This window comes from Triticum aestivum, chromosome 2D (genome assembly GCF_018294505.1).
Source record: "Triticum aestivum cultivar Chinese Spring chromosome 2D, IWGSC CS RefSeq v2.1, whole genome shotgun sequence".
Taxonomy (NCBI): Eukaryota; Viridiplantae; Streptophyta; class Magnoliopsida; order Poales; family Poaceae; genus Triticum; species Triticum aestivum.
The window spans coordinates 575,020,008-575,046,917 of NC_057799.1; the positions used below are offsets into that span (position 1 = coordinate 575,020,008).

At 43.7% G+C, this 26,910-nt stretch overlaps 1 protein-coding gene and 1 pseudogene across 4 annotated transcripts; both read left to right on the top strand.

Annotated features, from left to right (window-relative positions):
* The first annotated feature begins 4,195 nt into the window (after positions 1-4,195).
* Positions 4,196-10,759, top strand: LOC123054621 (uncharacterized). 4 transcript variants are annotated; one of them, XM_044478426.1, is made up of 6 exons: positions 4,196-4,595; positions 5,780-6,002; positions 6,114-6,230; positions 6,834-6,885; positions 7,957-8,718; positions 9,161-9,548. In XM_044478426.1, the coding sequence occupies exons 1-5, from the start codon at positions 4,524-4,526 to the stop codon at positions 7,976-7,978; spliced, it is 486 nt and encodes a 161-aa protein (XP_044334361.1). In that variant the 5' UTR covers positions 4,196-4,523; the 3' UTR covers positions 7,979-8,718; positions 9,161-9,548. The 4 variants fall into 4 exon arrangements, 1 of the variants encoding a protein (XP_044334361.1); XR_006426279.1 differs by lacking the exons at positions 4,196-4,595; positions 5,780-6,002; positions 6,114-6,230 and adding exons at positions 9,907-9,994; positions 10,236-10,759 and having other exon boundaries at positions 6,243-6,885; positions 9,161-9,796; XR_006426278.1 differs by lacking the exons at positions 4,196-4,595; positions 5,780-6,002; positions 6,114-6,230; positions 6,834-6,885 and adding exons at positions 9,907-9,994; positions 10,236-10,759 and having other exon boundaries at positions 6,909-8,078; positions 8,612-8,718; positions 9,161-9,796.
* Positions 10,760-14,895: 4,136 nt separating this feature from the next.
* LOC123054623 (putative disease resistance protein RGA1) lies at positions 14,896-25,065 on the top strand (annotated as a pseudogene).
* Positions 25,066-26,910: the final 1,845 nt, after the last annotated feature.

Genomic DNA, 26,910 nt, shown 5'->3' on the forward strand with positions numbered 1-26,910 from the left:
TGCATGTGCTTACGGAGGATGATCACGACAGGGCAAGCTCAGAGTGTAATCGTCTCGGGAAACCCTGTGTTTTGGTTCGGTTCCGGTCTGGTTTCGGGAGGGGACTAAACTGTTTTATTCTCACGCCGCCTTTATATATCTTCGCCGTCTCAGAGCTCTAAACCTCGAAGCAAACCCATTTCTCCACACGCACGAGACGCACAATGGACTCCGTGGCCACCGTCACGGAAGTCGGCACCTTGATCTCCGACGCATGCCGCGACGCGGAGAAGCTTCCCGGTGCTCTTATCTCGTGCGGCGTCGTCCAAGCCGCCGTGGCACTCTGCTTCATCATCTTCAAGGCGCCCGGAGGTTTGTTTCTCCACCATGGCAAAGCACCATTCGTCTTGTACTACGGCATCCTCGTCGCCGTGTTCATCTTCGGGCTCCTCGAGGCGTCGGCCGGCTTCTGGGTGTCAGTCGACCTGGTCGGACGTCGTGCGGCCGGAAAGACGATCCTGTGGCTGGGCCTTCTGCCCATCGTCTTCGTGGCAGCCCTTGGAGGCTGTGTCATTCTGAACATGAAATAATTGATCCTGTCATCCTGTGTCATGCGTGTGTCTGTGCGCTCGAGGTATATGGTTGTGAGAATGAGATTTGGGTTATTACTCTGTACAATTTTATTTTTTGAGGCGTGTATAAATTTTCTTTTGCAAACATACTCTGCAATCATAACAGAGGCACATTTAACTGTAAGTATGGGCCGAACTTGCAGCAACATAAAACACCAAATGTTTAAGAGATGTGCAATCGGGATTCCACAAAAAAAAATTGAACTTGGGCTTCCACAAACTTCGAAGAACGGCTTTCGTCGGAGATACTTTTGGTCCAGGCGAGCGGACGTCGGACCTTCAGAAGTTTTCTCTTCTTCGTCGGCGCCTTGTGAATAATAAAGTTATTTTATTCTTTTTATGGGAAGTTCTGTTTTTTTTCTTGTACCACAATTTTTTTTGAGAAAATTTTCAATCCATTCACTATCAATCATGATAGTACAACGAATATCAGAAATAATAAAAATTGTATCCAGATCCATAGACCACCTAGCGAAGTAAGCCGAAGGCGCGCCGCCGTCATCACCCCTCCATTTCTGGAGCCAGGCAAAACTTATTGTACTAGACAATCGAAAAATCGTTGTGCTAAGACTCTATGGGATCAGCGTCGGTGCCACAAAGTATCTATTTGTGTCCTCACATATTTGACTATTCAGTTATGATTGAGTTTATATTACTCCTTCCGTCCTAAAATTCTTGTCTTAGATTTGTCTAGATACGGATGTATCTAATGCTAAAATGTGACTTGATACATCCGTATTTAGACAAATCTAAGATAAGAATTTTGGGACGGAGGGAGTATGTGGCATGCTATTTTTATTGGCTCGCTTCTTGGTGCAATTCAAATCTTTCCTCGTAACTATAGTGAAGATCTTGTGATTCAACGGTCTGTACTTGGTTCATACCCGGCCAGAGTCCATTCATCTTGGCTTCCCGTCTTTTTGATATTTAATTTCATGCGGGTGAACAAGTGGCGCTGCTGCTCCCATTGAGTTGCAGTTTTTTTTTCTAATATTTCGTCTTTCAACGATCGATACCGCAGAGAATATGTCTTCAAGCAATATCATTGTAATTCCTTTTTTTTACGAGAAATTTTCAATCTATTCATCTTCAATCATGGCAATCATGGCAGTACAAGAACAATAGAGGTAATGAAAATTACAACCATGTCCGTGGACCACCTAGCGACGACTACAAACACTGGAGCGAGCCGAAGGCGCGCCACTGTCATCGCCCCTCCCTCACCGGAGCCGGGTAAACCTTGTTGTAGTAGATAGTCGGAAAGTCGTCGTGCTAAGGCCTCATAGGACCAGCGCATCAGAGTAGCAACCAACGCCGATAAGAAAGTCGTAGATTAGAAAGATCAAATATGTAAACACCCAAACAAAGATGAACGAAAACCAGATCCAAACAGATCCACCGAAGACCAGCACCGACCGAACCCCGCGAGACCCGACAGAGACAAACCTCCACATGCCCTCCAATGATGCTAGACGAACCATCAGGACGGGGATAGAATGTGAGAGACATTATTTCTACTAAGAGACATCGTCGTCGCGACACAGCCCCAACCAAGACGCTGAATCTAAACAAGAACGAGAACAGGTCCCTCCCACCGGCGGGGGGCCGAGATCCTCCGCGCCTCCATGGCCTAGAGGCCATCGGAGATGGGGCGGACCGGCGGCGGCGCCTGGCGAGAGGAGAAGAGCTTTTCTTGTGGAGGAGGAAAGAGATATATTTTGATCATATCATTGCAATTCTTGGTTGGATGGTTTATTATTTATTTTCTTGGATCTTAATAAGTCATCAATAAAACTTGTTCGATTCGAACATTAGAATTCGTACAAGCACAAATAGATGAGGGTGGTAAAGTCTTCATCAGATGACTGTGTGCAAATACAAATGGATGATAATTTTTTAATTTTTATGAAGAAGACACTGAGATCTCTTATGAAAATTCATCAGAAGTATAAATAGATGATAATTTTGATTGTCTTTATCCAATGACTACCACCTATAGCAAAGAAATACTCCCTCTGTAAACTAATATAAGAGCGTTTAGATCACTAGAGTAGTAATCTAAACACTCTTATATTAGTTTACGGAGGGAGTAGTTATTTCGTGAACTAACCTGTGGTTGGATGGTTAGAACAACAGTGGTATCTCTAGCCCACGAGAGTTCAAGTTTTAGACTTGATATTGGTGTTCGTATTTTTCTGAATTTATTTTAGGCTTTCCGACGATGTGCATTCAGTGAAAGGAGATGTTCCCGCCGACTACGATGGCGCCTATGGCGATTTCGTCAATTTCATGATGATGTGTCAACTCAGTCTCTCAGAGGTGCTCATAGGATTAGGATATGCGTATGTGCGTTCATATGGATAAGTGTATGAGCGTATGCATGTATACTGTGTTAAAAAAAGACATAGTTACTTGTAAGTCAATAGCCCTATAGTCACTTGCCAAAAAATAAAAAAATGGAAAAATATCAAAATACTAAGGAAAGAAAAGAGAAATAAAACATATCTTCTCTACGTATACTACTTAAAAAGAATGTAACGTTTCATATTTTACTTTTCTTCCGCCGTCTCTTTATCCAACCTCCTCTATCTCTACTCCTAATGTCTCAGTTGGTAGTCCGCGTTCCGGGTTTATTTTTCGTCTCACCATTTTCGTCCCACCATTTTCGTCCGGTTTTTTTCGTTGGTTTTTTTCGTCGGTTTTCTCGTCCCTTCCCCGCACATAGCAAAAGAACAGCCAGCTGATCCTCATCCCCCTCGGCCCCCGCGTCGCCTACCCCAGGCGACACGGGCGGCAGCCTCCAACCGCACCGCCGCCGGCTCTTCTCCTCCAGCTACCCCCCTCGCCGCCGCCGGAGGCCACCACCGGGCGAAGCCCGCGCCGTGGCGGCGGCGGCGGGGTCTCCCTCCTTGGCGTTGATCCCCTCGGGCGGGGCCCCACGGCTGGCGGCCGCCTCCTGATGGTTCGTCGGCGCCCCTCCCGGCGGCCTGGCGGCCAGCGGCGCTTCTCCTGGTAGCGGATCCGGTGGCTCCCCCCCCCCCCCCCCCCCCGCGCCCCATGGTGGCCGTCCCGGCGGCGTCCGTCCGGCGTCAGATCTGGCGCCGCCTCCGCAGTCCCTCCCCGCCGTCGTCACCGGTGCTGCCCTGGCGCGGCGCGTCCCCCTCCCTCTCCCCCGCCCTCCCCTGCGCTCCATCTCGCCTGGCTACCCCCCTGCCCCTGGCTGGTCGGCGTCCTCCCGGCTGCAGGGCCTTGTCCCGGCCGTGCCTCCTCTCTGGTTGGCCGCGGTGGGGCTCTCCAAGGGAATGCAGTGGCGCCTGCATGAGGCGTAGCAGATGTACATGGATGCGTGGAAAGCCAACATCCCAGAATTCAAGAATCCCTTTGCTCCATCGAGGACACCATCACAAGTACGTCAATCTCTGTCCTCTCCTGCGTTGTCATTGTATTATACCCGTGTGTGTAGTGCATATTGCTCTGACGTTATAGAATTTTTGGTAGATTGTGCGTCTCTTCTTTTCTTGACAAATTCTTTGCCCTGGTGATCACGTCTAGATTTATTCAGCTCATGTATCTATACCATGTACTATTTGCTACTATAATATATATGGTATTGATTGTAAAAAAGGTGCATATTGCAATTTTAATGAAGAATGAATGATTGTTTAAATCAAGTGGAGAATAAATGTTCATTAGCATATTGTTATCTGACACAAATATATGCAGTGGGTTTGATGGCAGGTTAATTAAAACCATGGTAAACAATCGACATTGAGAATCCCCGGATCGATGTATTTTCGTGTGTGAATTGGAAAAAAATCCTTATTATAGTCATAACAGTGATAAGGACTGTTAGACAATTAATGCTCTTTATTTATTTGTTTATTTTAGTTTCCACACAGGATGTTCTAAAACATGTTCGTCTTACCTGAAAGAGCACTGCTATGCACACGAGTATCGACGCACGATCCACAGATGACAAGTCAGGTAGACTATAGGATTAACTGGGTTTTTTTAAATCTGTGTGGCTCCTAATCCCGTCGAGCGAAATCATCCTGGAGCCAATCATGTGCAGAGCGCTTTCGTACCTGAAATGCCTACTTGTTATGAAGAGATCTAACATGTATCATGTACTCCCTATGTTTTAAATTACTCGTCGTAGTTTTAATTCAAATTTGAACTAAAACCACGACGAGTAATTTGGAACGGAGGGAGTATGAAGTAATAGGTGGATCATGTGTCCCTCTTACATAAGGGTCATGTTAAATTTTCAAACACTCAGATGATCTTTGATCGAGATATATAAACCACTAGCATATGTATATTTCTGAAACCAGTATTTCAGCTGTCACGTGTCTTTGGCCGACGGCAAATTGCAAACACAGCAAAGCTGGCTTCCCTTGAGAGAGATCAAACTTGGGTAGCAGCATAGCTCGAATAAGTGTATTGACTGATTGACTAGCAACACATGCGCACACAGAAGATAGTTGATTGGATAGCCACTAGCATGTAAACATGCATGTTGTTTATATTTCTTCAACACACTGTGATTGTGAAGCTATCTCTATATTTCTACAATTCGCTGTTGATCTTTTATAGATGTTCATCTCCCGACCTTATCTATATTAACTACTGGTCAATTTTATGAATTACTTGTTGGTGAGAATTCTTCTGCATCTGTTGTTGTCTTCTTGGCATCATCATTCAACCATATTTTCTAGACTATTGAGTTCAGGAATATTTGTTGTTGCCTCAATATGTTGTAGATTATCTCATTTTATAGTTTCTTTTGTTGAGTGAATATCTCCAAAGTATCGAACTTACACTGTCTGCTCACAGAGAGGAAAAGAGGGGCTGACTGTAGGATTCTAAAATCTTTCTTTGCTGCCAAACTTTAGTGATTGCCCTGCTGGAGATTGTCATATTTTTTAAAAAGGAAAGGTATTAACCACTTAGCCATATATTTATTATTTAGACGATTTAGGGACTTTTCTGGTCCTGGGCCACCTTGCAATTCCTAAAAACATTGCCATTTATTTGTGTCGATTACATAGGCACACTTGATTGTATACTTAAACAGAAGTTTTCTTTTTTGGAACAAGACCATGTTTAATGTTGAATATCTGGTGCATCGCGTATGTTGAGCAACTGCAAAACGTACTATGCCCCAGCGGATCCGTTCGCCGCCGCTGATCTCATCGCTACGTCGACGACAACCATTTGACGCCGCCGAACCCCTTACCATCGAGTGTCTCCTCCATTATGAGTGCAAGCAACAGGAGGTGTCCTCTTGGCACAACGACGTGGTCAACTGGTCACTCCTTCATCGACAGGTTCTTGCGCTCGGTGGATTACTTCCACGGTTCCACAGTGGGAGGACACACTCAAGCTACGGTACGTATCTCTTCCCCTTGGAGGCCCGCACTCTTCATGTGCTGCTGGTACTGGAGGATCCACAAGCGTCAATGATACAGATTAAGTAACATGCACGTGTAATCTTTGTAGGTTCAGGCAACGTCTCCACCCACTCGCAAGTTCAACTACATTGGCTGAGTGCAAGCAGGATCTGTAGTAATACTGAGTACTTACAAATGCACAAAGCTCTGTCTACGTCTGCACAAGGTAGAATCACAATGAACTTGGCCCTTGATTATTTTTGTCATGAGTTGTATTTCAGTGGATTGACCTGTGGTCGGAAGTGTGCCTTGTATACCACACCTTTGAAACTTTGTTAAATCTGAATTGTGTGGATGGCAAGCAGTACATCAGGCTTTGTTTCCTTTGTACTGATTTAATATACCTGCTGGTTCGGCTGATTAGTGCTACGCTGTGTGGATGGCGCAAGCAGTACGTCAGGCTTTGTTTCCCTTTTACTGATTTAATATACGTGCTGGCCCGGCTAATTAGTGCTACGCTGTATAAGTTCACAGTGGACTTGCAATTGCTTAGTAACTGTAGTAGATGGAAATGTACCAACATGTCGTAGTTATGTTGTTAACTTGCTATATTGCTCCTTTCCTTTTGTAAGGTATCTCAGACTGTGGGATTTTTTGTTCAACATTAGACGAAATATTCTGCTCAATTTTTATATTCTACCATTTGTTTCCCACACTTGTCTTTTGAATTGTCCATTTGTTATTTGGATTTTTTTAGATTTAACTGTGTATCCGACACACGTACAATAATAATTTTGTTTAGATATGAAAATTATAATATCATTGTCAGGAACTTCTACACCCGATTATTTCTCATATATTTGGGGTCTGATGCAGCAAAGGTAATATCTGCTTTGTGTTTTAGATTGATAACAATGAATTATTCCAGATGTAAAAGGAATTGCTAAAATCAACTAGAACTGATGCTACATAAGTTTTTGCTTTTCATAATTAAATTATTTCCCTCTTGATAAAAAAAACCATACTATTCTAGAGAACTTAGTTCACAAGACAGAAAAGAAGCAAAGGTGTATTATGCAACTTTCAATAAGGTGGAAATAAACAAGACTAGAGGTGGGTGGAGAGAGAGATAGAGATGTTACACATGATTCATTCCTGAACCACTAGAACTTGTTGTTTTTTCTCTCATCCGTTGGCCATGCCCATCCTTAGATTGGGCTTGATTTGTATTTATGCGTAACTGTGCACATTTTGGTCAGCTATGTGTCATGTTTAGGCTTTTCTGCGCTGTCTCGGCTGAAAGCCATTTTTATCGGAATGTTGGTTGGTGCATATAGTTTTACTGCCATGTAGAAGAATGAAGTACTTAAGTGCTATTTGTTTCTCTGCGAACGAAACTAGGTGTCTTTGTTACAAGTAAATCAGGATAAGAATGGAAATGACCCTGTTAGATCCCCATAAGTGGTACCGCAGTAGCCAGGAACAGATTGACGTAATCAACGGATGAATTGGTGTGTGTTAACCATTTAATTTGAACATGGTATGGCAATTGTTGCACTCTGTTTTAGTTAGTTGAAACTGATAGCCAGGAACGCATCTTTGTAGTACTTTTCCGTTAAATTTGTAAATATACATTTTGCTTCAAGCAATTTGCTAGCTATTCAAGTTGGCAACTAGCTGGCATCATGTGATGTTTCTTTTCCATGTTATTAAGACTTATACATAACTTATTGTTTACATGGTGGTCCATTATAACTATTGTAAACTAAATTTTTTCAACAAGGAGATGTCTGCATATAACACCTTCATAATTGTTATTACATGACTATATGTTGTGAAATCATTTTTCATATGTCTATTTTTTTTTCATCACCCCCATTTAGAAATGAGCCTTCTGTTAACTCCTGATCTTCCAAGTCATTTTCTGTTCTGACAAACTTGTACCTTTTCAGACAGATCATTGTCAGCGAGTAAACAATTGTTCAATTAAATACTGGCATTATGTGCTCTATATTGGGAATTTCGAATGAATAGTTTTGACATATTTTCTTCAGGAGAATTTTTCGGAGCTTGAGTAAGCAACTGTATCTACTTATTTTGTTAATCAGATTTGTAGCACCCGATATGTTTAGGCAGTAGACTTATTGGTCCAGAGAAGGATTCCCATGATTCACCAAAAAATTGTTGTACTAGGGAGTTTGCTTGTTTTGATAGAAATAGTAGTAAGGTGTGTATTTGTACGTATAACATGTTTGGTGAGAGAGAGACTTGGATATTTCTCCATCCATATTTTACTTGTTCTGATGTAGACATGCACACAAGCCAAAAATGATCTCTATGGAATAATGTTCCTGACAAGAGATAGGGCTTTGTTCCTATATTACTATTTTTGGGACCCTACATTCTTTTATCTATAGCATTTATGCTTTATGAGCTGCATTTATAAATGGATTATATCAGTGATATTAGCTATGTGTGTGGACGGATATACATATGTGTGAGATAATTTGGGGTTGATAGGAAATCATTATTTTGATGTTTTGTTAATTGAAGTTTGATCTTATGTTCTAACTGCAAACATGTGTGCCACGTTTCCTCAATGTGAAGCGAAAGAAGGTCGTCGCGGTGGTCGGCTACCAGGAGTATCTTGTTTGGCCTTGTACCATGTCGGATTGTCACTATTTTTAAAATCTACTTATGACTATTTTGTAAAGGTATGTTGCAGAACCATCTATTTTTAAAATCAATATAATGCCGTTGAGATTGGTGAATGAGGCTTCGAATAAATTTGAATTCAAATAAATTTTCTAAGCACATAGCTTTGTTGGCATATAATATATTGGTCAAATTGATTATCTAGGAACATGTGCACACCCCATGCACTCGTAGTAGTTATATTTTCCTCTTGCATTTGTTAATTTAGGGATTCGCTTTAACATAGTCACGTTGGACCTTTTTTTGCCAAACACAGCAACTTAGATACTCCATTGAATAACTTACCATGTGTTGGTATTTATTGCTATAACTAACACTGAGCCTTGTTCATCACAAATCTGTATTGATATGTGTTGTGCTCTCTTTGAGAGGAGTGAACTCTGAAAACCCTCCTCATTCCGAACAATGAAAATTCTCAGGCTGAAAGTACAAACTTTGTAGGACAAATTGACAGATTTGGCGAAAAATGGGCGTATTTGGAGCCGGATGGAAAGATTGGCAGATTTGGAGCAGGGTGACGATGGAGCAGACTGTTGTCACAATAACAAAAGAGCTGAAGTGGAAGGGCTCATGGAAGAAGAGATGGAATGACAATGATGCAACCTTGACGTGTGGCTGTTGTATGTATTTGAGGTATGTAGGAAAAGAACTCTTAATGAGGTAAAGTGATGGGGCCTCATCTAAGGCGGAGATGGCAACTGAGCCCAGAGGCAAACATGGCATTGTTCATAGTCAGTTTGTGAATGAACATGTGGTGGAAAGAATGTTTCCATGTCCATATGCCTCCTTTTCTTATTATTCGTACTAAGGTGAGGTGCCTTATATCTCATCAGTTGTCGATATGGAGTTCCCCATGGTGTCCTATTTGGAGCTCTATTTATGATCATCTCATAATTCAGCATCAGCCTTACATTTATCCTTCCAATCTTAAAGATCTATGGAAACCTAACAATAAAGCTTGGAATGAAAATCTTATTTACTCTCTGTTTGATGCTGAGGCAGCAAGCATTATTATCCAAACCCCCATAATTCAAACGGAGGGTAAAGATATCATGTGTTGGAAACACACCCCAACAGGTAAGTGCACTACTAAGAGTGCATACAAGCTATGTGTACAGGTTCTTCATCAAGAATGAGCTCCTCAACGAAGGCAGGTGTTTACTCTTGGAAAAACACTTTTTTGCTAGGTTTGGAAAGACAATAGCATTGCTCCGAGAATTCAGACGTTTGCTTGGAGGCTTCTTGAGAGAGCAGTTCCAACAGGCATGCGGGCTGGTATGTATGCCAGACACATCTCCAAATACTGCTCCATGTGTGAGGCGGAGGAAGATGACATTCATTTATTTTTCTCATGCCCATTTGCTAAAGCTGCTTAGTTCTTAGAACCATGGTTTCTTAGGTCTGATTACTTTGTGCAACATTACAGATCAATTCCTAATATTATTCAAGCAATCTTAAGTTCAGGACACCACTATGCTTCCATATGCAATCTAATGACTTTTTCTGGTGTATATAGAAGGCGGGAAATGACAAACATTTTGGAAGAAAATAGGGACATCCAACTCAGGTGCATCAAGCTGCTCAAGCTATAATGAAAGGGCTTCAGGTAGAGTCCAAAGTTATAGGTTTTATCGGTCCACCCTTCTGACAGATAATCAGGTACTTGCAAGAGCTGCAAATGCTGGCGAATTTCAAACCCGGGACATTGTGAAATCCATTCACAGATAGCAGAATACTTCATTGTTTCCAAGTCTCTTATGTTAAAGATATATCACATCAAAAGAGATTTGAATGGTGTTGCTCATAACTGTGCAAAGGACTCACTGAAAAAGCTTTGTATTAGCTACCACATACTATATTAGCTCATACTGTACTGTATCCCCTACCACATACTGTATTAGCTCAACTGATAGGAGTATCCAGTGTCCAGTGTTGCTCGCTTTGAGCAACTTTGTAATCTATGGATTTCGTATCCTTGATGTAAGATGTGTATGAAAGATCAATGAATAGCGCCCTCGGGCGCTCCTTCTGTTAAAAAAATTGCATGGCGTATGTAGTAGAATGAGACAACAAAACAAAGGCATAGAAGCCACATGAAGAGTCAAGGGGCAATGAGATGATGATTTATGTATGGACAAAGAAGGCGATGAACGGCATGTTCAATGGAGAAGAGAGGCTAGAGGGGTGCATGGTGTTTGTTGAAATACATAGAAGATACTTGTGTTTGTGTTGTGGTTGAACATTACGTGCAATGAGTTTGTTCGTAGGGAGTAAAATGAGCATTGTTTACAAATTCATTTATTGGCCCGTGGCAACGCACGGGCAATCTATTATTTTTAAGTATGGCACCCAAATAATTCATCCATGACATGTCTTGAAATTAATTTATTCTACTGATTATTCAGAACATGAGTTTTAGATTTTGTAGTCCAAAAAGATGATAACGAAATTGAGAGAAGAGAGTATGCCTAGGATCTATGAACATGATGTGTGACAAGAGATGGTATGACTTCTTCAGAGAACCATCTTGATCCTTCTTTTTTCTTCATATATGGCCAACCATTGATTATTGTGGTGCGGAAACTCGTGAGCGCTAGAGATTGTGGCACTATTTAGAGGGTTGGGCGGCAACTCGGGTAGAGGGAGGTAGTGCGTGACAACATTTGCTGACTGTTGATGGTGGAGGCAAGCGGTTTCGTAGGTAGAGGTGGGCGGGTGAATAGACTGGACGAAGAAAAAGGTATGCAGAGGGAGGAAGAAGAGTAGTAGCAGCAGCGGGTGTTGGCGGCGGAGGAGAGGCAAGGGGTTAGCGGTCTCGAGTGCGGGGTGCGGGAGGTCGTGGGCACCAAAATGGTGGTAGGTTTTAGAGGAACGACTGGCGTCAGCGTTGATGGAGGTGGTGACTTGAGCAAGTGGCGACGTGTGGCAACACTCGCTGGCTGTAGGGTGACGGTGGTAGGTGCTTAGGCAGGGAGAGGCGGGCGGGTCGATAAAGTGGTCAAATAAAAAAAATCTGCGGCTACGGGAGGAAGATGAAGAATTAGAGGCAGGTCATCGTTGGATGAGAAGGGGCAGGGGATTAACGGATTTTAAGGCGGGGTACAGGATATCTCAGGTGGCGGAGATGGTGGTGGTGTTTAGAGGGATAGCCGACACATCATGTTAGAGCATTTCGTTTGCACCATCCATCCCGAACAATCACGGAAAATAGAAGAAATTGCTGGAACTATGTTATAAAGATCTATTTGGGTGAAGAGATAAGGAATAATGTAGTTCATGACGGTCATTTTCAACGTCTACATATTTTCAGCCTTGTCGGCACAGGAACACATAGAGTGAGGGGTGCGTGGGTTGAAAGAGTGAGAGGGCTGGTTGTGGTGAGAGAGTGACTGAGGTCAGAATAAGGCTAGGCGGTAAGCTAAAAAAAACTGGATAGACAACATTTCTGATTGTGAGAGAATTTCTTAAGTGCATCAAGTAAATTTTAATTTGTAACATATTTTTAGTTAGATAATCGCTCTATATGCATACATCATCAAATTGTTTTTTTAATCAATTTACATTGCAAGTAAAGTAGACTTCAATTATTACCCAATTACGCCCATGCTATCTTTTCTCGACACGTGAAATTTAACTTGCGTTATGTTTATATAACTTCAGCAAAATATTTCAAAAGTCCGTGGCAACGCACGGGCATTATACTAGTATATAATAATCAATCACATTAATTTACTTACCTTCTAAATCATTCCACTTTAAATTACTTAGGCATCTTCAACGTTGACCCGTAAATTGCCTCCTGCATCCTCCGCGGAACGGATGCTGGAGGCGGCCATCCAATGCTGCCCGCATACATTTCGACAATTTTTTGAACCAAACGGACGAAATTCATGCATGTATTATATTTTGGACATTTTTTCAACTAAAAACCTATATCAGACTAAGTTAAGACTATTCTACGGCCGACGCCGGCGGATATCCCTGCGCACGACACAGATACCCTTGACTAACCTACAGCCGGCTGCGACGGATCTCCATTTTCTTCTCCATGTTCAGCAGCCCGCTCGTTGGACTACCGTGAGCCCCAAAGGTATATGTTTCAGCGCAAAGGGTGGCCCACTTCCCCATGTTTGGCAGCGCTGCTCATCAGAGTGGAACCCCCACGATGTGCTTTAGCCAGAGGGGAAGGGGACGATGATGGCCTATGACCGAGTAAGACACCGACTGTGTACGCCGACGTCGCCTCCGTGGTAGCTTTCATGGGACCTAGGCAGCGGCGGCCTCCTGTGTTCTACTTCTACTCGATGATGGCGGCGGCACGGACGTGCTGGCCACCATTTCGTCTATCTCCGCGAAGCCGGCTTCTTTCTTCGCCGGTAGGGCGTGGTTATGTGTACGTTGACAGCGGATGGTGCGATCCCAGGCACGGGAGGAGCGGTACGACACGACATCGTCCATGGCAGCCACGATGCCCGTGCCGCAATGCTCCCCGGCGAGCTGGCTTGGAGCGGCGAGTTGCTGAATGACGCGCCGGCTTAGAGCTTCTGCATCCGCGAGCTGGCCTGCAGCGGCCTGGATTGTCGAGGGTGGTGGAGCAGAGCATTGGCTGGCTCGTATCCGGCGGGCTCGATGGGCCGCCCAACCAGCTTTTATGCCAGAGAACTCCTCTTCCTGCTCGCCGTATGCCATGGAGATTATGGAGAAAATGATACGAGGAGGAGATGGGAGTGGAGTGTGGTGTGTTTTTTGCCCAGCGTCTGGCACCGTTTAAATAGCGGGCGGATGGCCAGAACCAACCGGCGTTGTGTTTAACGATGGGTGGCTCATGAACGGACGTGTGGCCGGAGTAGGTTTCTCGGTGCACGCGAGGGTTTAATGGATGAAGGCGGGGAATCTGTGGCTATTTGAATGCGGCGAGGAAGCGTGTTCAGCAGGGCATGCAGCAGGCGACGCTCTTTCGTCCGGCGTGCCGCTTTAGTTCTAACAGTGAGAGGTCGCGTCCGTCAGCGCCGCCCCCCTTCCGGTCAAATCACGGGCATCAATGTCGGCTGCTACTTTCTCTGGGCCGCCACGAATGCGGCGCGAGCGTCCGATGAAAAGCGCGAGAGAGGCGGGTGGGGTTTTTTTGGTGGCCAGGGCGGTCAGATGAGGGTGTGACAATTATCCGAACGCCCGCAGAGTCCCCCACGTTTGTCTCCAGTTTACGGAAAAAACAGGTCTGGACCGTCAAGCGGACCGACACAGGACCGCGTTGGATGGATTCGCAGTCTGAACCGCGTGGGCTGGACGTATACATGCAATTTGAGGGTCACCATTGGAGAACCAAACTTCTCATCAAACTATAGGTAAATCTCGAGCATGATTTGATAGACACTTATTTACACAATCGTATTAATGTGTGCAGATAATCACAAATTATACTATAGAATATTTATAACCCGTTACAAAACACATACATTGTCTTAGTCTCTACTACTTAATCTCTGCTACTTAAAAAGAATGTAAGATTTTCATTTCATCTTTCTTCCCACCATCCCCTTGGTCCAACCTTTCGTGTATGATAATCAATCAACTTAATCTACTTATCTTCTAAATTAATTTAACTTTAATTTACTTACCAAACTTCTGATCAAAATGTAAGGTAATTCACGAGCAGAATTTGATAAACATTTACTTACACAATTGCATTATTATGAACAGGTAAACCACAAACGAACATAATAGAATATTTATATCTCGTTGCAACGCATGTGCATTGTTCTTAGTAGATATAAATAAAATGAGCCTCCGAAAAAAGTGAACAGAAAAAATATACTCCCTTCATTTCATAATGTAGTGCGTCCAAAGAGGAGGTTTTTCGAGAGTCATTTTTATCATTAATTAGACCAATAATACATAAATCATTTTACTGAAAAATTATACCTTTGAAAACATTTTACGAATATGAATTCAAAGGTATCTATCATGCTTCCGCCGCAGTTGACCATGTTATTTAAATTTATGATCAAAGTTAAATTTCGAAAATATAAACACACTACGTTATGGAATGAAGAGAGTACGAAATAAAAGTGCCACTTTTACTTGGCGGGCCCAAAGAGGAGAAACGGGTGGGCGGGCGGAAGCTACCAAATCCGGTTTGTTCCACTCAGCCACCTACCGCATCCACTCATCCACTCAAAAATACCGCCTTGTATATTGTTTCTTCTCTGCTAAGCTAGCCGCTTCTCTTCACATCCCTTGTACTGTTGTACAGTTGTACTTTCCCCCCATTTGATGGAGGCCGCGATCGCGTGGCTGGTGGAGACCATCCTTGCAACACTCCTGATCGACAAGCTTGATGCTTGGATTCGCCAAGCCGGGCTTGCCGATGACATCGAGAAGCTCAAGTCGGAGATCAGGAGAATCAAGATGGTGATCTCTGCTCTCAAGGGCAGAGGGATCCGGAAAGAGGCACTGGCTGAATCTCTCGCCCTTCTGGAGGATCACCTCTACGTACGACGCCGGCGACGTGGTGGACGAGCTCGACTACTACAGGCTCCAACAGCAGGTCCGGGGACAAGGGGGCACTCCCACTGCCTGGCCGCCTGCAGATCCAAGCGTGCATGGTACGCGTACTAGTGCTCGTAGATCCAAATCAAAGTGTACTAATTATTACTAGTTCGGTCTAATATATCTTGCTTCAAAAGACAAATTGATCTTATCTTATCAAGAATATGCATTTCTTTCCTGGGCATGTGTTTTTGGGCACAGTTGCAAGCGACGAGCGGCAAGGTGTGGATGGAGCCGAGCGAGTCAATGAGATACCGAGGGGCGATGCTGCTACACGTAATAGCAGTGTTGGCAAATTACGGTCGCTCGTATGGGAGCACTTCACGATCACACAAAAGGATGACGGAAAGCCTGTGAAAGCAAAATGTACATACTGTACAGAAGAGTTCAGATGCGAAACAAAGACGAATGGCACGTCATCTATGAGGAACCATTTGGAGAAAGAGCATTCCGTGATTTGTACGAAGAGACCTGGAGCGCATCCACCAAATCTTTCAAGGTACCTTCAAAAGGACTTTTGTTTTTCGAAAATGAGGTTGAATCTTCTGTCTCTGCATTAAGCCATGCACACGGCCATTTTATTATATTATTCAAAAATGCCTTATACAAGATACTAAAACTTTGATCCTTCAGAATCCATCTTCTAGACGATAAAAGTCGCACCACCTACAAGCTTGAGGATAATGGTGGTCATGATCAGGGCCACATGCCCTGACCTCACCCCTACACAAATCATCCAAAACCGGAACGCCGGTCCAGCGGACCCTTAGCGCATCACATGCGTACACTCCGAAAGTCGCCACCGCCGCCTTTTGCGAACCCATCTTCGATGTAGGGATCAATGAAAAGACCTTGTCAGGTATGCCGTTGACGCCACCGCGAAGCCAGACCGCGTCACCGCCCTGCACGCGTCCATCATCGAGAGTCCGCCGCCGAGACTTGTCGTCTTCGACTCGTAAGACCACACAACTCCACCTCAGGATCCCTTCGGCCAGCACATGCTCCAGAAAAACGATGCCTCGGGAGGGTAAACGGCTCCGCGCGCCGCTATCATCCGATCCGGGAGACCCGGATCTAGGGTTTCTCCCAGTGCGGCCTGGGCGGGAAGACAACAACTACATCAATGATGCCTCTAACAAGAAAATGACGCCGTCATCGTCCGCCATGACGGAAGTCGGCGCATTTTTACGGGTAGCCTCACCTCCTCGAACCCATGGCTGGCTTCCGATCCACAAATCCCGGAGGGTTGCGGATCTCCCACATCAAGCGTCGTAGACGCCGGAGAAAACTCCGGCCGCCACACGCCTCCAGCAACGAACTCGGGTATATGATCCCTTGATCCACCGCCCCCGACACAGCCACGTGAAGCTGTCTCCTGGCCCGTCATCCCCGCCAGAGGGGCCGCTGCCGCCGCCGTGTCCGGAGCCACCGCTCCAGGGCCCCTGCGCCGTAGATTGCTCACTAGAATTAATTGCATTGTGAGATTTTTGTTAGTATACTTTGTGTTGTTGTTTGATCGCGATTCTTCTGCTCTGTGTTCTCATCTTTGCTAGTAGTATACACATACAAGGAATTGATTTTTGCGAGAACTATAAAGTGCAGGTTCCGAAAGCGTTTTCATTGGGATCGATCTAACCACACTGGTAACAATGATTGACCACAGACTGCTCGGGCTTCATGCCGGGCCTTGGGCTTCGGGCTTTCATGCCGGGCCAGACTCGGGCTTGCATTTAGACAAAATGTCAGGCTTCATGGTCAGGCTCGGGCTTGAGATATGACGGTCGGGCTTTTTAAAGCTGAGCCCAAAACCCGGCCCGGCCCGGCCCAAGGTATGCCCAGGTTTGCCGCCCAGTCTCAGTGTATAGTTGTAAAAAAGAGCCTGAATCAGATGTAACAGCATGGTCTGTAGTAGTGATATATCTTCCAGGGGCCCTTTTACAACACAAAAATTGTGTGTGCTGCCTTTAAATGCCCACTACTTGGGATCGTGCATATAGCTCTGCTTACCACACTCATTGCGTATAATATGTTAGCTCTTGTGTGCCACAAATAGATGAATCGACCTACAGGCTACAGGACGCTAGTATGGATCTCCTGATCCAGTGTGGTGTTGATAGCTCTCTCTATCAACAGGATCTCCTGATTTATCACAACTACAGATTTTGCTCTACTGAAACTGAAACAACCCGACACCCAAGCATATGGTCTTGCTGAGGGGTCAAATGCATACCCTCATCGAGAGAGAACTGAACCTTTGGGAGATCTTGGAATCTTAATGCCACCAAAAAAATACTTGAGTTGACCCAAATTCTTAACCTCAAATCTGTTGCTAAACCTCACCTTCAGGCGACTTACCTCCACATTTACATCTCCCATGATAATAATATTGTCCACATTAATAACAAGGATGTTAATTTGTTTCTTAATGCTGACATAATATCGTATGATCTCCATTTCATTGTTTGTGGCTCACCGAAACCTGTCAAACCTCGCTCTTTGTAACTGCTTGTGACCTCCCGCAAAAAAAAAACTGCTTGTGACCTCCCGCAAAAAAAAAACTGCTTGTGACCATACAAAGACTTCTTCAATTTGCACACCTTTCCATTGGTTCTGGGGTACTAAAACTAGACGGGGTCTCCAAATAACGCTCCATGCAGATATGCATTCTTGACATCCAAGTATCCAACTGATCCAATGGCCAACCAAAGTTAGCGGTGCAAGAAATAAGTGATCTTTTTTGCGAGAAAATTTTCAATCTATTCATTTTCAATCATGCAGTACAACGAATACCAGAAATAATAGAAATTACATCCAGATCTGTAGACCACCTAGTGACGACTACCAACACTGACGCGAGCTGAAGGCGCGCCGCTGTCATCGCCCCTCCATTGGCGGAGTTGGGCACAACTTGTTGTAGTAGACAGCCGGGAAGTCGTCGTGCTAAGACCCCGTAGGACCAGCGCACCAGAACAGCAGTCGCCGCAGCTGAAGAATAACGTAGACCAGAAGGATCCAATCCGAAGACACACGAACGTAGACGAACAACGACGAGATCCGAGCAAATCCACCAAAGATAGATCCGCCGGAGACACACCTCCACACGCCCACCAACGGTGCTAGACGCACTGCCGGAAGGGGGCTAGGCGGGGAGACCTTTATTCCATCTTCAGGAAGCCGATGCCGTCTCGTCTTCCTTAGCAGGAACAAACCCTAGCAAAACTGAAAGAAACGACTAAAAACGGATCCCTCCCGCCGGCCCTTGCCGAGATCCACCGCGCCCCTAGGGCCATCGGAGAGGAGGCGGACCTGCGGCGGCGTCGGCGCGAGGCAGAAACCCCAACTTTTTTGTGGAGGAGGAGGAGGCGGCTAGAAAGGCTTCCGTGTCCGTAATAGTCAATCCCATAGATTTATGGACTTGGAATGTGTTTGGTTGACATCTTTGTTTTTGAGCATTTTGCATACTTTTCCCAGTTGAGCCTGTTTGAGCTAATGCATGCAAAAAACCAACATCTGCATGTAGTTTGGTTGCCTACATTTAGGCTACCTGCATCAGGGAAGCAATTTTTACCATGGTATTTGGTTGCTTGCATCGCAGTTGTTAGACAAACTACATGCTGTTAATTTGGTTGCAAATGGCATAAGGTCTGATCACTTCTCACTAGTGATGACCTTGCCACACACGGGTTGAACATTGCCTCGGTCCTAACTTGGAAAGATATGGCAATTTATCCTAGCTACTAACAAATAGCATACAAATTAAGAGCCATATGCCTGAATAAGGGAAAGTTCATCGATGCTAAATAGGGTGAAGTCCATCCTCATCCTTTGTTCTTCCAGGCTTCGCTGTCAAATGCCTCCACACCATGACTGGAGCTGACAACATCATCAGGCTTCACATCTTTCTCCTCCAGCACAAGTTCATCACAACCTCATTGTAGGATCCAGTTATGAAGGATGCAACATGCAAGAACAAGTTTACCCTGGGTAGGGTAAGGGTGAAATGACTTTTGATCCAGGATCTTAAACATATTCTTCATAGCTCTAAATGCCCTCTCAACCATAACTCTAAGGCTGGAGTATCAGAGATTAAAAAGTTTATGTGGAGTCGTAGGATAGTTTCTACCAGAGAACTCGTTCAGATGGTACCTGGTTTTCCTGAGAGGTGGAAGAGCACCCGGCCGACATGCATAGCCAACATCTCCTAGGTAGAACTTGCCATCGGGGATATTGATGCCATCAGGTCTACTCATGTTGTCACTTAGAATGTTAGCATCAGTGCTGATCCTTCCCAACCAGCTAGCACATATGTGAACTTCAGATCGAAGTCAACAGCACCAAGAACATTCTGGCTTATAGAAGAAATTAGTGGTGTTGGTATTACCCTTATAGAAGAAAGAAAATGAAACAACAATTAAAAACAAATGATGAAAAACTTGCACACAGTTTGTACTGAAATTGCATATTTTTATGAATGCAAAAATAGGCAGATAATAATGCAATTTTGCACTACAGTATAATTTATACACATTGTATAATACTTTTGTATATATTTACACACGCACACCTAATATTTACACATACGCATAAAGAAAAAGAAAAACTGACTAGAAATACTTGATAAACAATAATAAATACTAAAACTAGTACGAAGCTAAAAGACAAAAACTGAATTTTCCCTAAGGTAGAATGAATTAGGTGCATTGGTTTCCCCTCTAAAAAAGAAATAAAGAAAACTTGAAACAGACGACAATAGAAAATTTTGCACATGAAATGCGCGGTTGCACAATATGCAAAAACAAGTATACCGTAATTTTCAGATAACAAAGACACATGCATGTGCATACATGCACATGGCTGCAATGCACGAAGAGCATACACAAAGTCACTCACAACACCAGCACCAGCACATGCAGGTCCCTTGCAAGCAGGCAAGACACACACATGCACGCACACAAAATCTGACACATAAGAAAAGAAAAAAACAGACAAAATATTTAGTAGAAGAAAAGAGTGACTGACCCAAAAGTAAATTTCAGAAGACTTAAATGTAGCAAAACTGATATACATCAGCTTGAGAGCCCATGGTTTTCCTAATAGCCAGCCCACCATCTTTTTCTGACTGCAGCACCGGCGAGCCTATTGTAATTGGCAGCTCATCCAAGGGAAAAGGAAAGAAACGACGGTCCAAGGCATGGGATTCTTTTGATGTCATAAAAGAAGTAAACGGACAGCCTATCAAAGCAAGATGTAAATACTGTCCCACAGAGATCAAGTGCGGAACCGGGAACGGGACAGCAGGTATGCTCAACCATAACAAGATTTGTAAGAAGAAACCTGGACTAGATGACCAGCCACCAAACTCGTCAAGGTAGCTGATGAATCTTTGCACCGTGACATTTTTAGGGGGTTGTTTAAATAAGAGCCCCATTGTGGTTCTATTTTCCAATTGACGGTCTCTTCCTTACTGCAGCACCAATGATACTACCGCAAATGATGCTACCACAAATGCAAGGCCTAATCTAATTGGTGATTCATCTAGCAGAAAAAGAAGGAGAGTTGATGAGGAATCCGCACAAAATATCGCAGCTAACACAAGTACCCCTTGGAACAAGGCTGAATTATCAAACAGAATACAACAAATAATTAGTCGGTTACAGGACATCCGAGGGGAAGTGAGTGAGGTTTTCAAGCTACATGAATCAGACTCTGCTTCAAGTTTAGATCACAACCGGAGTACAACCTCGGATCAGCATCTGAGAACATCAAGTCTTATTTCAAGGCAATTGTATGGGAGAGTTGCAGAAAAGAAATCCATCTTGAAGTTGATGATGTCAGATGACACATCTAATAGCATAATTGTTCTGCCTATTGTAGGCGTTGCAGGTGTTGGAAAGACAGCTCTCACTCAACTTGTATACAATGAACCAAACGTGGAGAGTCGATTTCAGCACAGGGTATGGATTTGGGTGTCTCGAAACTTTGATGAAGTGAGGATAACAAGGGAGATGTTAAACTTTGTTTCTAGAGAAAAACATGAAGAAATAAACTGCTTTGTGAAGCTTCAGGAGATCTTGAAAATTCATGTAAAATCAAAGAGGGTTTTAATAATTTTAGATGATGTCTGGGATGACATGAACGACTGCCGATGGAACCAATTGTTGGCTCCTTTTAAGTTTAATAGTGCTAATGGCAATGTGATTCTTGTGACAACAAGAAAACTATCTGTTGCAAAAATGGTTGGAACAACTGAGCCAATTAAGATAGGTGCTTTGGAAGAGGACGATTTCTGGTTATTGTTTAAATCATGTGCACTTGGTGATAGAGCCTCTGAAAATCCTGGAAATCTATGCACTATTGGACGACAAATAGCAGGCAAGTTAAAGGGCAATCCGTTAGCAGCAGTAACTGCAGGGGCACTATTACGAGATCATCTTACTGTTGATCATTGGAGTAACATTCTCAAGAAAGAAGACTGGAAATCGTTGGGTCTCAGCGGAGGCATCATGCCTGCTTTGAAGCTTAGCTATGATGAACTGCCATACCATTTACAAAGATGCCTATCATATTGTTCTATATTTCCTAACAAGCATAAGTTCTCGGGTAAGGATTTGGTTTATATATGGATTTCCCAAGGATTTGTGAGTTGCGCCAATTTAAGTAAGAGCTTGGAGGAGATAGGATGGCAATATTTAATTGATATGACGAACATGGGCTTATTTCAGCAAGTCAGAGGAGAAGAGTCGTCTTCATTCTTTCACTCAAATTGCCAAACATGGTATGTTATGTGTGGTCTTATGCATGATTTTGCAAGGATGATCTCAAGAACTGAGTGTGCAACTATAGATGGTTTACAGTGCAATGGGATGATGTCAACTGTGCGACATTTATCAATAGTAACTGACTCTGCATACAAGAAAGATCAGCATGGGAATATTCTTCGTAATGAGAAGTTCGAAGAATATCTAAGGAGTACAGTTACATCAGTTGGTAAATTAAGGACGTTGATTTTACTTGGGCACTATGACTCTTTCTTCTCACAGTTGTTCAAAGATATTTTCAAAGAGGCACATAATTTACACCTGCTGCAGATGTCTGCAACATCTGCTGATTTTAGTTCCTTCCTATGTGGTTTGGCAAGCGCGGTGCATCTTCGTTATCTAAAACTTGAGTCAGATGGGTTGGAGGGGGATTTTCCACAAGTTTTGGTCAATCTTTTTCATCTTCAGGTATTAGATGTTGGCTCAAACACCGATCCTATTTTACCTAATGGCATGCATAATCTTGTGAACCTGCGGTATCTTGTTGCAGAAAAGGGAGTATACTCTTCCATTGCTAGCATTGGTAGCATGACATCACTTCAACAACTTCATAATATTAAGGTTCAATTTTCTTGTATCGGCTTTGAGATAACACAACTCCAGTCTATGAACGAGCTTGTACAACTTGGTGTGTCTGAACTTGAAAATGTCAAAACTAGATATGAGGCTAATGGAGCAAAACTGAGAGACAAAAGACACTTAGAAGAGTTGCGCTTGTTGTGGACGCATACTCCGTCACGAGATGAATATGCCACTGACACGAGCTTTCAACATCCAGTGGACAATGTAGAAAGAGATGTAGAGCTCTTGCCAATGGTTGAAAGAGGGCCAAGTTCCGAGCCTTGTCTGGACAGAGCAAGAGAGGTGCTAGAGGGTCTTGAACCACATCAAGACTTAAAACATCTTCAGATATCTGGGTACTATGGTGCTACATCCCCAACTTGGCTTGCCAACAATATCTCAGTTACCTCCCTGCGAACCCTTCATCTAGACAGTTGTGGAGAATGGGAAATACTTCCGTTTATGGAAAGGTTTCCACTTCTGATAAAACTGAAGTTGACCAACCTGCGGAAAGTAATCGAAGTATTGGTTCCTTCACTGGAGGAGCTAGTTTTAGTTGAAATGCCAAAGTTGCAAAGATGTTTGTGCATTTCCGTGGGGGGTCTGAGCTCTAGCTTAAGGGCATTGCACATCGATAAGTGTCAAGCACTAAAGACGTTTGATCTGTTTATGAACGATCATAAAATCAAACTAGAGCAGAGGCCATGGTTGTCTGGTCTTAGGAAATTAATTATGCGTGATTGCCCTCATTTAAAAGTATTGAACCCTCTTCCACCTTCAGCCACCTTTTCTGAGTTACTCATCAGTGGAGTTTCAACACTTCCAAGTATGAAGGGGTCATCTAGTGAAACGTTACATATTGGATCTTTCAATTGGTTTATTGATCACTCTTCTGGTGAGTTGACGGTACTGGATGATAAAATATTGGCATTCCACAACCTGAGGAGAATCAAATTGATGAGAATATATGGTTGCCGGAATCTAACTTCTATTTCATTCGAAGGTTTTAGTCATCTCGTCTCTTTAGAGAGGTTGGAAATACACTGGTGCGAAAAATTGTTCTCTTCACATGTTTTTCCAGAGCATATCCTTGAAGATGTGCCGACTGCAAATTGCAAGGCCTTCCCTTCTCTTGAAAGTCTCACTATTGAGTTCTGTGGAATAGCAGGGAAGTGGCTATCTCTGATGCTGCAACATGCGCCAAACCTAGAAGAATTGATTTTAGAGAATTGCCCCCGTATAACAACGCTGTTATCGACAGAAGAGGAAGAAAACAGTCCATCAAATCTTATCATGGACAGGGGGTACTCGTCATCAGGAAATCTAGATGACGCATTGGCAGGGTTAGCTCAAGACGAACTCTTGCACGTTCCATCAAATCCCGTCTCCTCTCTTAGGAAGATAACTATTCAGGGCTGCCCTTGTCTGACATTTAATGGGAGCAAGAACGGCTTCTCTAGATTTACCTCCCTTGAGGAGATAACGATCTACAACTGCCCCGAGCTGTTCTCGCCTTTGGTGCATAAAGCCGGAAATGATGACCGCACAAACGGAAGATGGCTATTCCCAACATCACTTGGGGAACTTGACATCGACGGCTATTCCCAAGAGACGCTGCAGCCGTGTTTTCCAAGTCCTCTCACCAGCCTTAAAAAGTTGGAGGTACTGAGCAGCCCAGGTTTGGAATCTCTGCAGCTTCAGTCATGCACGGCACTTGAAGAGCTGATAATTGGAGGCTGTGGATCACTCACCGCACTAGAGGGCTTGCAATCCATTGGCAACCTCAGGCATTTGAAAGTATCTGATTGCCCTGGCCTGCCTCCATATTTAGAGAGCTTGTCAAGGCAGGGCTATGAGATCTGCCCTCGACTGGAAGGACTTCACATCGATGACCCATCTGTCCTTAGCAAGTCATTCTGCAAGCATCTCACCTCCCTCCAACGCCTAGAACTGGGTCATTTGAGCATGGAAGCGACAACACTGACTGATGAGCAAGAGAGAGCGCTTCTGCTGCTTAAGTCCCTGCAAGAGCTCGACATTTGTGGTTGTTATCATCTCGTAGATCTTCCTGCGAGGCTGGACACCCTTACTTCCCTCAATAGGTTCAAGATACATTCCTGCTCCATCATCTCAAGGCTCCCACTAGCATTTTAGCAGTACACATGTATTCCTGATGTTTTGTAATCAATAATTTGCCACAGACCTGCATGCACTAGGCTGCCCAGATTCTGTGACCACTGTCCCTCTGCTCTCCTAAACTTGGGCCATACATTATGTTATATTCAGAATTGATATACCCTCATAAATGTGCACTATGCTCAATGTAAAAAAGACCGTCTCTCTGCATATGATTCGGTCTTCAGACAATTTTCCTAAAGCCCTTCTATCAGTTGTAGCATGCTTTGCCGTATGCGTTAACAAAAGATTAACAAATGTACATGATAGCTGATGGTCTAATCAATCTTTCTATTGTGATCAGGATGTTATATGGACTTGTGGTAATTGAGCTTACTATCCCGTGCGGCTATGCTGGAGCCGTGGTCAACAATGTGACAAGTTGTCTGGGTGAACGCATGTAGAACCATCTCAAGCACGCATTGGAACTGCATCAACCATGTAGGCACTTGACAGACATTAGCAGCTAGCAAGGCCCTAATTTGCTGCACCTGACAAACACAAGAAATTTAACTTATTAGAAACTGAAACAGCACGCCGACACCATTTACTGGTTTGTCCACAGTCATGCGTCAAGAAAAGCTTCCGACAGGAGGAAATTCTTAAATTATCCGACAATAACAGGCCGGTTTAATGTCTTGTCGTGTCAGACAACATAACGGCACAAAGACTTGTTAAAATCAAAAGATACAATTTCCACAAAAAGCAAGCAATATCACTGGGACAAAAAATCATAATATACTCAGATTTGCGTGGCTACTGAAATTTATCACTCATATGCCATTCTCATATCAGTAGGCATCACCAGACAAAGACGGCAGGGAGGATTTCGATATTTTCTTACTCCTTTGCCATAGTTACGTTGCCCATAAGCATATATAGAATTTCATACACAATGGATGTGCTAGAGAAAACACATCAGTACAAAAGCCACCTTCAGATCAGAAGGCCAGATGAAGTGATGAGCTACCACATGCCTCGGTACCCTCCACTTTTTCACTTATATAGACATAGTCGGGCTGAGCTATCAGATTACCCACAAAGCCAGCTATCCACTAGGAACTAAATTAACTAAAATCCAAGCTGACATGCACATCCCAGAAATAAGTACTCACATCCTCCACCTAGTCAAATCCTACTGTTAGAACAACCTCCCCTCTACACCAGAGGACGAGCATTGGCAGCTTCTGAGGTGCTGTCCCCTGAGCTCCCTGACCCTGAACCTGTAAAGAAAATTGGATGGGAAACATTGTAGGAAGTTTAATTCATGAGAATAAACGATGTTTCTTAAAAAGGAAAATAATAAACAGTAGGTTCGACAGTACCACTGGATGATGAAGAACCACTTCCCGAACCACCAGAGACACTCGTGGCCTCAGTGCCCTTCTTGATCTCCACTGATTGGTAAGTTGCGGTTGGCATCTCATCATTAATATCTACATACTCATCCACCTGCACACACACTACAGTGTTACCAGGATTCTCGCTCTTCTGTAAATAATAACAAAACAAACAACACCCCGTGAGAGTTCAATTTGCATATCCAGTACTGCAAACAAGAACAACACATGTTGTTTCCTCTACGGCCATTACCACCTCAGCATTGTCAACCAAAATAGGCACAGCACCATTCACAGTTTCAGCTCCATCAGCATTGTTGACATCAGCAATGTCCCCATTCATCATCACGGCTCGTCGGCTCTTTTTGAGCGCCTTGTTGAACATTTCAACCATGTAAGCACTTGATGAACCATAGCAATCCCTGCAAAGAAAAGAAGAACATTCGCAAGGGGCAAATTTGCCACTGGAAAACACAAGCTAAGTAACCTCAGAAATATTTGAATGTAAAATTAACTCAGAAATTTGCACCAGCACACCAAACACGTTTTACTGGCACTCCAGTTAAATGTTGGGAAAAGCTTGCAGCAACAGGAAGTTCTCTTACCCAGTAATAACAAGCCAGTTAAAAATAATTCATACTCTAACTGAAATCAAGGGTATAATTTCAGAAAAGGCGAGCAGCGTCAACTCAGGTTTGCATGGCTACTGATATTTTTTTTCATTCATATACCTCTGAGAAAGATTAAA

Bases quoted from the DNA above. Each gene is read 5' to 3' on its own strand.
- LOC123054621 (XM_044478426.1), top strand. From the start codon at position 4,524: ATGTTCGTCTTACCTGAAAGAGCACTGCTATGCACACGAGTATCGACG. The intron at 6,003-6,113 runs GTACGTATCTCT...TAATCTTTGTAG, and splicing joins GAGGACACACTCAAGCTACG to GTTCAGGCAACGTCTCCACC. The intron at 6,886-7,956 runs GTAATATCTGCT...GTACCTTTTCAG, and splicing joins TGGGGTCTGATGCAGCAAAG to ACAGATCATTGTCAGCGAGT.